General features: G+C 44.8%; 1 protein-coding gene across 2 annotated transcripts in view; it reads right to left on the bottom strand.

Annotated features, from left to right (window-relative positions):
• PLXNB1 (plexin B1) overlaps nucleotides 1-13,510 on the bottom strand; it is a 363,371-nt gene that overhangs the window by 37,834 nt on the left and 312,027 nt on the right. Inside the window, exons 26-30 of one of the 2 annotated variants that reach the window (XM_069206118.1) lie at nucleotides 7,419-7,597; nucleotides 6,090-6,156; nucleotides 4,236-4,382; nucleotides 801-975; nucleotides 318-421 (exon numbers count right to left, since the gene is read on the bottom strand). In XM_069206118.1, coding sequence (XP_069062219.1) covers nucleotides 318-421; nucleotides 801-975; nucleotides 4,236-4,382; nucleotides 6,090-6,156; nucleotides 7,419-7,597 — 672 coding nt within the window. The remainder of the gene's footprint in view (nucleotides 1-317; nucleotides 422-800; nucleotides 976-4,235; nucleotides 4,383-6,089; nucleotides 6,157-7,418; nucleotides 7,598-13,510) is intronic. The other variant, XM_069206119.1, reaches the window with a different exon arrangement.

The following is a 13,510-nucleotide window of genomic DNA, read 5'->3' as shown; positions in this document are numbered from 1 at the left end:
AAGCATCTTATAAAAGACCTTCTCTGTTTTAAGAGTCTGCAATGCAACCTTATTTACAATGCACACCTGTCAGCTCCAAAGAAGCCTTTTTAAACCTTGAGTGAAGCGAGCATGACTGGAGAATTATTGCAAAGCATCTCTTCTTTGTGGCAGCTCAACATCCATCCATAGCGCAGCTCAGTATGCGTCAACCCCCCCCACCCCTCCAGTAAGTGTCACAACTCATTCTTCAGGTTCACCTTCTCTCTGAAGGCCATTTAAGTCAGACCAGAGGTTATTGCAATACAGATGACGCCAGACGCTTCGCCCCATCTCACCTTATAGTGCTGCACTGTATTCACTCGCTTCCAGCTGCCTTGGACAATGGATGTCAGGTCTTCGTCAGAAAGGATTAAATGCCCAGCCAGCCCAGACCTCCACTCTTGAAACACAGGTCAAAAACAAAAAGGCATTAGGGTTAACACGCAGACAAACCTTTATCACTATGCGACTGCTCATAAGTAATGAACAGGTGCAGGCTGGGATGTAGAATATTGACAAGTGACATGTCCCATGCACGACGAAGGTAAGGAACCCCAGTTACATGAACTGGAAGGACCCTTAACCAAATAAAGCCAGAAGGAAACCCCTTGCACATGGGCGCACGTAAAAGGGCCCTTTGCTGCTGGACTGCGACTACGCTCCAACCTCGTCCAGTTATCAGATAGCCAGAGTTTGAGGGCAAGTAACCCCCATCACTCTCAAATAGGGTATACTTTGAGTACCTCCTGAATCATCAGAGCATGATGAGAGATGCTCACCGAGGTCAAGGGTGTCGGGATCAGGCCGGTTGCCGTATGGCGTTCCTTTATACACCTGGTCCAGGATCTTCTCTTTCACCTGTGTGATTGTGTCACAGTCCAGCACTTTCACAGGCACCCCCTGAGCATCTTCAGCTGCCAGCCCTCCTCCGGCTTGAGGTACAGCATTAAGTGTCTAAAGAAAGGGGAACAAAGATGCACCATCCATCAGTTTACGGATAGTTCGGATAGTCAGATGGGCAGTAATGCATGCAACTGATGCACCTTCTAGGGCGCCTGGCCCCTAAAGTTGCCAGAGCGATACTTGGTGAGTAATACTGATTACTCGATTCCACATGGTGTATTGAGTCCCGAATCCCATTTATTGTTCATCAGATATTTGTGGTTTTAGATGAACCACAGGGTACCTAGAAAAAACCACCATCCTGTCGGTATGGAGACGGTTGATGTCGACTGCACCCGTGGCCGCTTCTCAAGACGATCCATTAGCCAACATCAAGTTTAACCTGCTGCTACTTTGTGGGTAGAAATTACACTAAATGTCAAGACGAGGAAAGTTTAGAAGGTTATCTTGTTCCAGGACTGTGGAAAAAATATAAGTAGATAGTAATAGAGACAAAGGAGGTGGTCATCAAGACAGGGACTTGGTTATTCCAGAATAATAGGATGACAGATTGACAAACATGCCATATGCATGCAATAATTAACAAACATAAGATGGCAAAACCATTGCACATACCTATGTAACGTCTGCCCTGCATTAGCATGTACAGTGCAAATTTGGAAGTGGGAACCAACTGAAAACCCTCATTTTCAGGCCATGGTTCAGATTTTATGTAGCATTCACGGGTTTGGAAGGTTGCTTATTACACTTTAAGGAGAGCAATGAAACACGGCTCCGGCAGTGAATATTTTCCAAAGCTAATTATGAAAGAAGAAACTTGCAATCTTCTGTAATGGTGTGACAGTAAGTGCTGATCTACTAAATGTAAGATCAAACAACTTTACAGAATACAATCTCCTTGTGCGACCAATGAGAAGGTAGGGTTATGGCTAGTTGAGCGCCCCATTCAAACACTGCGTTTCAAGGCAAGCACCCCCTTTCAAAGACGAGCGCCCCCATTCAAACACTGCGTACCAAGACGAGCGCCCCCTTTCAAACACTGCGTACCAAGATGGGCGTCCCCTTTCAAACACTGTGTTCCAAGACGAGTGCCTCCTTTCAAACACTGCGTACCAAGACGAGCGCCTCTTTTCAAACACTGCGTACCATGACCCAAGCTCTATGGTTGGAAAAGGTAGTTGACTTTGACTCTTTGACTTTACATAGGGGGGATCCAAGGTAGAACATTTCATGGTAAGAACATTTATTCAGGCCAATCCTTGGAGACCAAAGATATGTCCTTTCATTTGCTGTTGTTTTACTGATGTCTGGAGAACTTGTGGATGCATCATGGGACTTCTATTGCATGTATCTTGGACAAAGCCACTGGTGAACCAACACACTTTACAATACATTGAGGAATGTACCCATATATTCCTTCCTTAAACATCATGATCTAGAAGTGCTGACATATTTAGGTTAAAGATAGCAAGAAAGAGAGACGGGTGAGGCGGGCAGACCTACCGGACCTGTTTGATGGCAGGCGACACATATTAAATCATTCATATAGTTTTTCAAGTTGGCCACAACAAGGCTGAGGGAAATTTGTGCAATGAACTGTTGAATAATGACTCCTATATTGAGGGTACATTAGTGATGTGAAGTCAATTTATAAATAAATTAGGCTTCTGTGTTAATAGGTAAACGTTCAAATGGGCGCGGTGCTGGCTAGGAGCTGAAAACTCTGCTAAACAACCACAAACCCAGGAGTCAGGGGCATGAAGAAAGAGTATACACAGGGGGGTGCAGATTAAAACTTTATAACAATCTAGGGTAACATTTCAAACAGCTAATTTGCAAGTAAAAGAATTGGACTGTTTGGTAATCGGAAAGGAGGTTTGTAGTGCAAAGCAGTAGCAAAATACTGTATTACTAAGAGGGGGCATTGAGAGTTGACCTAGTACTTGTCAGGTTTCTGTCCAAAATTGCTGGATTGGTTCTATATTGTAATAATTTAATTCATCACTAACAGATTGACAATAATCCTTTAGATGAAAAGACGCAAAAGATATGTTTTTAGAATTTAAGTGTGCATTATGAATGGTGTTTTAAACAATGCTTGAGTACATCTGCTTTGTTTATTGTTATCAAACTGGGAGAAGAATGAAAGAAATGGCATGAAGCCCCCACTCACTAGTGACATCAGCAGGCCCAGGCCATTCCTTGGCACATCACTTAGGCCACCAAATGTACCAGATGTGGGCACCTCCTCCAAGCCCCTCTTCCCTGAGTTAAAGGATGAGGGCATTGAATGTGTGTGTGCACTGAGGAGCCATGTTAGGGATGGAATAAATATCGGCGAGCTGTAACACCTGAGGAGTGTACTGGAGAATCCAAGGTAGCATAGGATCCGTGGATGAGGCCCACTCTAGTAATCCACAACTAGTAACAATACACTGAAGCTGAGCCTCTCTGTGGCAGCCCACGCTACGAGGGCAGACGCAGGGGCTCCATGGTAACTTTAGGGATTGGTAACAGGCTGATAAGGGAGGGACCACCGTTGGACCCGCTCCTCAGCGGACATAGGCGGGTAGCGTAGTTCACCTAGCTTTGGCTACTGTAGCGCGTGGACATGGGAAGCCCTCTACACCTAACACAACACACTAGAAACAAGCTGCACTTTGCATTCTCCACCGACAACAGGTACATGGGGGGGGGCAGCTAGCAGGGCGCGGAGATGGAAATGCCCCACAGTACCATACACTGAAACCCTCAATATTAACAGGGGACAAACCAGAGGGCTCAGGTCATGGGGATTCGCACCCTCCAACATGATCTGAAATAAAAGGCCATTCGCCATCAGATCCATTCTTGGTGAGTGAGGAAGGCTGATGATGAAGCACGACACCTGGGCAGGTGTGTAAGGGCGTACCTAACATTTTTTCACCTTGAAGAAGCACACAGAACATAGATACTGTACCCAACCCATGGACGAATAGTCCGAACCTGGGGATACCACTGTTTGTTTGGGCTTCTCTTTGTTATTTCAGATGCATCACATTAACATGGCCTGTGGGCAACTGGGGACAATGGCTTATGTACAGAAACCTTCACTGCTGTTAGCAGGTCACGGGTAGCCGTGATACCTGCAGTTACTGCCAACAAGACAGGGTTTGGGACAGTTACCTGCCAGGCGGTGGGCCTGTGACGGTGCTTGCAGACAGAGGTCCACACTGCAGTGTATTCGCTATACACAGCATCCTCCCCCCACCACAAAGAGGCAGAAGAGAAGTACATATGACCCCAGGTTAGCCCCAGCTATGGAAACTCACCAGCGTCTTGTACTCCACGTCGTCCCGCAGGAGGCGGTTGTCGTTCAGCGTGTACTTGGCCTTTCCAGTTACGCCGTCCACTGGCCCTTTGTCCACCTGGTGCTTGATTCCACGGAAGAGCATGTAAAGAGGCTCTCCAGCAGAGTCCTGTCAAATAGAAACTGCATGATTAAAAATGCTTTTTCACACACTACAGAGCAGAATATGTTTCATTCACTTGGTAAAGGAGGTTGGAGGGTATTTAGTGATGTGTAGAGAGACGTAACCACTTCAATCAAAGAGCTACAGTGCATTCAAATGCACCTCAGGCCTCCAACGTGAAACCCTTAGCAGGTGATTTCATTCATTGCATCACACTGTACAAAAATCAACAAAAGAATATTATACATATGGCAGTGTGCTTTTTATGGTGATACAAAGATAACCAACAGAACCTCTGGTGTGTGGAAAAGAGGAAGCAAGGCTGTGCTTTTATTTTTAGATTGACATACCAATTTAAAGAGCATGTATGGAGCGGCAGGCCATGGACCATGATAAACTGGAGAGCTTCTATGGTAAATCTCTGTCTCAAAAAATAAGCAAACTGTATTTCTAACATATTAGTTCTATCAAGTACACGATATAGCTCATTTGTAAGTCGGCCTTTCGACGCTATGCCGCCTTCTACTCAGGTGCAGTGGGAAGAGGGTAAGCTTAGCTCCTATGTCACTGGCCAAAGCCATGGAGTGCATCTGTTGTTTAATAATCTATAAAGTCCTGTCCACGGGAGGGAGAAAGGACATCTCCTGGCATGTACATCTGTCTCTATGCGAAGACATGGGGATTTAGGATGCTGAGAAGGTTCCCTTGAGAAATAATTTAACCTTGGCTTACTAGTAACCACCATGACTTCTTGACTGCTGCAACGATTGAGGCAAACCGGCTTGGGTGAGAAGCCATTCCGCCAACAAATTGGTGCGATGAAGGCAAGGGCAGGAGAGAAAAGAGAGTTTGAGAGGGCTTTGGCTAGCAGATGCAGTCATTGCATGGATGACACAAGCAAGGCCAGGAGAAAGGTTTGTGTAATGTGCCTTACTGTGAGCATGTCACCTCCAAATTAAGAGAAAACCGAGCATTGTTGCAGGGTTACGCATCCCTGCTTCCAAACACATAGGGCCTGATAAGTCCTCCTTCTCTATTCTAAGTTGGGCAAACCATCAGTTTTCTTATGGCAGTTCCCCTACGGGGTCAGAAGTAAGAAAAGGTACTCTGACTGCCTGACAGACTTAGACCGTCAGAGTAAAAACATCAGACCACTCAATCTACTTGGAGTGGTAGGTCTTGTCTTTTTTTACTATCCGCGATGGACAGAAACTCATAAAGGCTTCCACACCCAAGGTGAAAACTTTCATGGTGTGGAATGAACAGTTTTTTTGTTTTCACAAACTCCTGTTTTGGGATTTTATTCCTGAAAAACAAAAAGGTTTGGTGAACAGCTGTCTAACGATCTGCGGTGGTACCTTAAACTTAATGTGCCTTCAGAGCCACCCCCACAACAGCTGTTCCTCCGAAGGCACAGATATCACCACTGGACAGGCACTTGCCTCTAAATATGGTGGCCCATCCAACAGGGTGGTGGATGGAACGTCCTCTGCCACCTTGACAGACCGAGTAAAGACCACCACACTTTAAATCAGACCCTTAGTTAATTCATTGCTTGTAAAGGGACAAAATGGCAGATACAGATGTTTTCCGCAGGCTGGTGCCCTTAAGTTGCTATCTAGGACTTGGGCAGAATTCATCATTCTTCATATTCCCAAAGTGCACGAAGGGGAGTACTTGGGAACCAACGCGAAGTGGACTGCGTGTTCTCACCCTTACGAAGGTGTACAGACAAATGGACATCCAGTTGGTCAGCAGCTTCTCCACGACTGTTTCCGTCCTGAAAAAAAGCAGAGCGGCCATATTTACAGGCAACTTTAAGGGATTTTGAAAAACAGTGATGGACCACCAGTATATACATCAAATGCTTTGACACTTCAGTTGTTTTTTTAATCATAAACTCAATTGCAAGATATTTGTAAAATAACTTCTATTAATATTAATTAGTTGGTCGTTAAAATGTTGCAATTTTGTTAATATTTATTTCATTAAAGAAGTAAGAAATTGAGGGAAAACATGTATTGGCTTCTTTGAAGCACGATTTAAACTTATTTAAAAGATTTATAAAGTGCCTAGTCATAGCACTGTACAATGAAGTAAATGTTGCAAGAGACAACAGACAAAAACAAAAGAACCTAAGCTAATGGTGTTTGCTGTCTATTACTAAACAAGAACATAATGCAGAAAAATAAAGAAGGAAGAAAAGAGTTTAAAAAACAATGTAAGTAGGAAATCCTAGAACAAAGTACTTTTATGGACATTTTTCAGGGACTCATGCACTCAATTGACTTGACTGGCAATTCACAGCATCAGGGCCACTCCTGTTCACAACTGTTTCCAAGTCCTAGAAAAGGACCCCTGGGCTCTCCAGCCTTCGGCTGTCACCTCTCTGGTCACACTGACATCTTCAGATGTTCTTCTAAACATAATGGGTGGTCAGATAAACAACTTTAAAGCTCACGCAGGCTATTTTAAACTTGTGAGAACTAATCCAGGCTTCGAAGAGTATGTGTAATATGAGTCAACCTGACAGCCCCAGCAACTAACCTGACTGCTGCAAGCAGGTCTCTTCTCAGCTAGTAGTTACCTGCAGTATCTCCCTTCAGTCCCCTGAAAATCTGTCTACTTGTCAATATTTATTCATTTTTGATGATGTCACTTTTGACTTGAAGGGTAGTTTAATCCCAGTTGTAACGCTCCCACTACAGTCAATAGATGAAGGATTACCTTAATTCAGAGTAGGTTTAGGTGGGTGTGACTGATGAGCTTAGTTACACACATGTCCATGTCCTTAAATGTACCTATGCTTGTGTCCATGTATGTATTCAAGGTTCTGCCCATCGCCAGTGCTCTATGAAGTCTAGGTGCCATCTCAGTATAGCTCGTTGTCTGCTTCTAAACACTATATTAGTGCGTGTGAGCTATAAAGTTGAATTCAGTCAAGAAATTCTCACAATTGGTAAGTTATGGGGACATTCTGGCTGGGGAATGCGATTATGATGCCAACTGTTGTAGATATTCTATTCTTCTTCACGGTCTTACCTTCGCAACATCAGTTTGGGGTTCTTGGCCACGTACTGCTCCACCAAATCATTCAGCAACGTCTTCAGGATGTCGGTGAAGTACTCCAGCTTGCCGTGGAGGGACACGGTGAGAAGCGAAGCCACGTAGCCTCGGTCTCTCGGCGAAAACGTGCGCTGGCTCTCCAAAGTGTGAATAAACTGCAAAGTCAAGGACAATTTCACTTAAGTATACGCGGCCTTTCATAAAGAAAACGTAAGACATGCCCATTTATATATTTCCATAGCGCCTACCACCACATCGCCTCAAGGCGCAGAGGTATCAAACTGCATCCAAGAGGGGGCTGTATACACCCAAGCTCTAAATTAACTGGAACATCTTAGGTCGTAAACAAAACCTCGCAGGAACCATATTTTTGCGCAGACGGTGGAGTCTGTGACCCTTAGAGGAGGTTCCTACAAAGAACTTGGAATGAAGGCTGTGGCTGAAAGGCGTTCAAGAAAGCCACACTCTTGTGAAAGCAAACTTTGGGTGTCAAAATAACTCCAAATATTAAATCCCGCTGGTAGACTGTGACCTGCAGACAACAGGGTTTTATTCTTTCAGGGCTGACAAAGCCTATAATACTTGTACGGCTGATCAAATGGGCACAATTGAGTTGGATAATAATAACACCAATTAATTAAATGCGAGGCTCTAGTTTATGCTCTATAATATATCAATAATATTATTAATGCTTATAACTGTTATTAACAAATTATGTATCATTATATATAAGATATTATCTTATCTAACAGATTATGTATGTTACTATATTATTATTATATAGAAGTAATAATAGAAATAGTTCCTAATTATATTATAGATAATTATATATCATAATATTTTTTATAGTGTATACATATTATATTAATGTGATTATGTATTATATATTAAATGCCAATATATATTATATATATGTATATGGAAAATGTCACTTACCCAGTGTACATCTGTTCGTGGCATTAGTCGCTGCAGATTCACATGCTGTGCACAGTCCGCCGTCTGGTGTTGGGCTCGGAGTGTTACAAGTTGTTTTTCTTCGAAGAAGTCTTTTCGAGTCACAAGACCGAGGGACTCCTCCCCTTTCGATTCCATTGCGCATGGGCGTCGACTCCATCTTAGATTGTTTTCCCCGCAGAGGGTGAGGTAGGAGTTGTGTATGCTAGTAATAGTGCCCATGCAATCGAATGAATACGTATGTACATAATGAAGGTTAAAGTAATATATTTACAAATGTACAAATGTTGAAGATCTACTTCTAAACGGCTACAGGCTCCCGGGGAGGTGGGTGGGCGCATGTGAATCTGCAGCGTCTCATGCCACGAACAGATGTACACTGGGTAAGTGACATTTTCCGTTCGGTGGCATGTGTAGCTGCAGATACACATGCTGTGCATAGACTAGTAAGCAGTTATCTCCCCAAAAGCGGTGGTTCAGCCTGTAGGAGTGGAAGTAGTTTGAAATAAAGTTCTTAGTACGGCTTGCCCTACTGTGGCTTGTTGTGCAGATAACACATCTACACAGTAGTGTTTAGTAAATGTATGAGGCGTAGACCATGTCGCTGCATTACATATTTCGTTCATTGGAATATTTCCTAGAAAGGCCATGGTAGCACCTTTCTTTCTGGTTGAGTGTGCCTTTGGTGTAATAGGCAGCTCTCTCTTTGCTTTAAGATAGCAGGTTTGAATACACTTAACTATCCACCTAGCAATGCCTTGTTTTGAAATTGGATTTCCTGTATGAGGTTTTTGAAAGGCAATAAATAGTTGTTTTGTCTTTCTAATTAGTTTTGTTCTGTCAATGTAGTACATTAGTGCTCTTTTGATGTCTAATGTATGTAGTGCTCTTTCAGCTACGGAATCTGGCTGTGGGAAGAACACTGGTAATTCTACTGTTTGATTTAAGTGGAACGGTGAGACAACCTTTGGTAAGAATTTTGGATTTGTTCTTAGAACTATCTTATTTTTATGTATTTGAATAAATGGTTCTTTTATGGTAAATGCCTGAATCTCACTCACTCTTCTTAGAGATGTGATGGCAATGAGAAATGCAACTTTCCACGTTAAGTATTGCATTTCACAAGAATGCATGGGCTCGAAAGGTGGACCCATGAGTCTTGTTAAGACAATGTTGAGGTTCCATGAAGGAACAGGTGGTGTCCTTGGTGGTATAATTCTCTTTAGGCCTTCCATAAACGCTTTAATGACTGGTATTCTGAATAGTGAAGTTGAGTGAGTAATCTGCAGGTAAGCAGATATTGCGGTGAGATGTATCTTTATGGAAGAAAAAGCTAGATTTGATTTTTGCAAATGTAGTAAATATCCTACTACATCTTTTGGAGATGCGTGTAATGGTTGAATTTGATTGTTATGGCAGTAACAAACAAATCTTTTCCATTTATTTGCATAGCAGTGTCTAGTGGAAGGTCTTCTTGCTTGTTTTATGACCTCCATACATTCCTGTGTGAGGTCTAAGTGTCCGAATTCTAGGATTTCAGGAGCCAAATTGCTAGATTCAGCGATGCTGGGTTTGGATGCCTGATCTGTTTGTGTTGTGTTAACAGATCTGGTCTGTTGGGTAGCTTGACATGAGGTACTACTGACAGGTCTAGTAGTGTTGTGTACCAAGGTTGTCTTGCCCATGTTGGTGCTATTAGTATGAGTTTGAGTTTGTTTTGACTCAATCTGTTTACTAGATATGGAAGGAGAGGGAGAGGGGGAAAAGCGTACGCAAATATCCCTGACCAGTTCATCCATAGAGCATTGCCTTGGGATTGCTGGTGTGGGTACCTGGATGCGAAGTTTTGGCATTTTGAGTTTTCTTTTGTTGCAAATAGGTCTATTTGGGGTGTTCCCCAAATTTGAAAGTAAGTGTTCAGTATTTGGGGGTGAATTTCCCATTCGTGGATTTGTTGATGATCCCGAGAGAGATTGTCTGCTAGCTGGTTTTGGATCCCTGGAATAAATTGTGCTATTAGGCGAATGTGGTTGTGAATCGCCCAATGCCATATTTTTTGTGTTAAGAGACACAACTGTGTTGAGTGTGTCCCCCCCTGTTTGTTTAAATAATACATTGTGGTCATGTTGTCTGTTTTGACAAGAATGTATTTGTGGGTTATCATGGGCTGAAATGCTTTTAGCGCTAGAAATACTGCTAACAGTTCTAGGTGATTTATGTGAAACTGCCTTTGATGTATGTCCCATTGTCCTTGGATGCTGTGTTGATTGAGGTGTGCTCCCCACCCTGTCATGGAAGCATCTGTTGTTATGACGTATTGTGGCACTGGGTCTTGGAAAGGCCGCCCTTTGTTTAAATTTGTACTGTTCCACCATAGAAGCAAGATGTATGTTTGGCGGTCTATCAACACCAGATCTAGAAGTTGACCCTGTGCATGTGACCATTGTGATGCTAGGCACTGTTGTAAAGAAATGGCTCCCTGTTGCAGTTACCCCCCACTTTTTGCCGGATACTGATGCTGACTTGACTGAGAAGTGTGCTGGGACCCTGCTAACCAGGCCCCAGCACCAGTGTTCTTTCACCTAAAATGTACCATTGTTTCCACAATTGGCACAACCCTGGCACCTAGGTAAGTCCCTTGTAACTGGTACCCCTGGTACCAAGGGCCCTGATGCCAGGGAAGGTCTCTAAGGGCTGCAGCATGTCTTATGCCACCCTAGGGACCCCTCACTCAGCACAGACACACTGCTTGCCAGCTTGTGTGTGCTGATGGGGAGAAAATGACTAAGTCGACATGGCACTGCCCTCAGGGTGCCATGCCAACCTCCCACTGCCTGTGGCATAGGTAAGTCACCCCTCTAGTAGGCCTTACAGCCCTAAGGCAGGGTGCACTATACCACAGGTGAGGGCATATGTGCATGAGCACTATGCCCCTACAGTGTCTAAGCAAAACCTTAGACATTGTAAGTGCAGGGTAGCCATAAGAGTATATGGGCTGGGAGTCTGTCAAAAACGAACTCCACAGCTCCATAATGGCTACACTGAATACTGGGAAGTTTAGTATCAAACTTCTCAGAATAATAAACCCACACTGATGCCAGTGTTGGATTTATTAAAAAATGCACACAGAGGGCATCTTAGAGATACCCCCTGTATTTTACCCAATTGTTCAGTGCAGGACTGACTGGTCTGTGCCAGCCTGCTGCTGAGAGACGAGTGTCTGACCTCATGCGGTGAGAGCCTTTGTGCTCTCTGAGGACAGAAACAAAGCCTGCTCTGGGTGGAGGTGCTTCACACCTCCCCCCTGCAGGAACTGTAACACCTAGCAGTGAGCTTCAAAGGCTCAAGCTTCGTGTTACAATGCCCCAGGGCACTCCAGCTAGTGGAGATGCCCGCCTCCTGGACCCAGCCCCCACTTTTGGCAGCAAGTCCAGGAGAGATAATGAGAAAAACAAGGAGGAGTCACTGGCCAGTCAGGACAGCCCCTAAGGTGTCCTGAGCTGAGGTGACTCTGACTTTTAGAAATCCTCCATCTTGCAGATGGAGGATTCCCCCAATAGGGATAGGAATGTGACCCCCTCCCCTTGGGAGGAGGCACAAAGAGGGTGTACCCACCCTCAGGGCTAGTAGCCATTGGCTACTAACCCCCCAGACCTAAACACGCCCTTAAATTTAGTATTTAAGGGCTCCCCTGAACCTAAGAATTTAGATTCCTGCAACTTACCTGAAGAAGGACTGCTGAGCTGAAAAACCCCTGCAGAGGAAGAACAGAAGACACCAACTGCCTTGGCCCCAGACTTACCGGCCTGTCTCCTGCCTTCCAAAGAAACCTGCTCCAGCGACGCTTTCCAAGGGACCAGCGACCTCTGAATCCTCTGAGGACTGCCCTGCTTCGAAAAAGACAAGAAACTCCCGAGGACAGCGGCACTGCTCCAAAAGAACTGCAACTTTGTTACAAGGAGCAGATTTAAAGACCCCTGCAACTCCCCGCAAGAAGCGTGAGACTTGCAACACTGCACCCGGCGACCCCGACTCGACTGGTGGAGAACAACCAACTCAGGGAGGACCCTCCGGCGACTCTACGACTGTGAGTAACCAAAGTTGTCCCCCCTGAGCCCCCACAGCGACGCCTGCAGAGGGAATCCCCAGGCTCCCCCTGACCGCGACTGTCTGAACTCCATTTCCCGACGGCTGGGAAAGACCCTGCACCCGCAGCCCCCAGCCCCTAAAGAAACGGAACTTCTGTGCAGGAGTGACCCCCAGGAGGCCCTCTCCCTTGCCCAGGTGGTGGCTACCCCGAGGAGCCCCCCCTTGCCTGCCTGCGACGCTGAAGAGATCCCTTGATCTCTCATTGACTTCCATTGAAAACCCGACGCGTGTTTGCACACTGCACCCGGCCGCCCCCGCGCTGCTGAGGGTGTACTTTTTGTGCTGACTTGTGTCCCCCCCCGGTGCCCTACAAAACCCCCCTGGTCTGCCCTCCGAAGACGCGGGTACTTACCTGCTGGCAGACTGGAACCGGGGCACCCCCTTCTCTCCATTGAAGCCTATGTGTTTTGGGCACCTCTTTGACCTTTGCACCTGACCGGCCCTGAGCTGCTGGTGTGATAACTTTGGGGTTGCTCTGAACCCCCAACGGTGGGCTACCTTGGACCCAAACCTGAGACTTGTAAGTGATTTACTTACCTGACAAAACTAACAAAAACTTACCTCCCCCAGGAACTGTGAAAATTGCACTGTGTCCACTTTTAAAACAGCTTATTGTGTTTTATGTAAAAAGTATACATGCTAAAGTAATGATTCAAAGTTCCTAGAGTACTTACCTGCAATACCTTTCAAATGAGATATTACATGTAAAATTTGAACCTGTGGTTCTTAAAATAAACTAAGAAAAGATATTTTTCTATAACAAAACCTATTGGCTGGATTTGTCTCTGAGTGTGTGTACCTCATTTATTGTCTATGTGTATGTACAACAAATGCTTAACACTACTCCTTTGATAAGCCTACTGCTCGACCACACTACCACAAAATAGAGCATTAGTATTATCTCTTTTTACCACTATTTTACCTCTAAGGGGAACCCTTGGACTCTGTGCATGCTATTCCTTACT

Source organism: Pleurodeles waltl, chromosome 9 (assembly GCF_031143425.1).
Source record: "Pleurodeles waltl isolate 20211129_DDA chromosome 9, aPleWal1.hap1.20221129, whole genome shotgun sequence".
Taxonomy (NCBI): domain Eukaryota; kingdom Metazoa; phylum Chordata; class Amphibia; order Caudata; family Salamandridae; genus Pleurodeles; species Pleurodeles waltl.
This window is presented reverse-complemented; position numbering and strand designations above follow the sequence as displayed.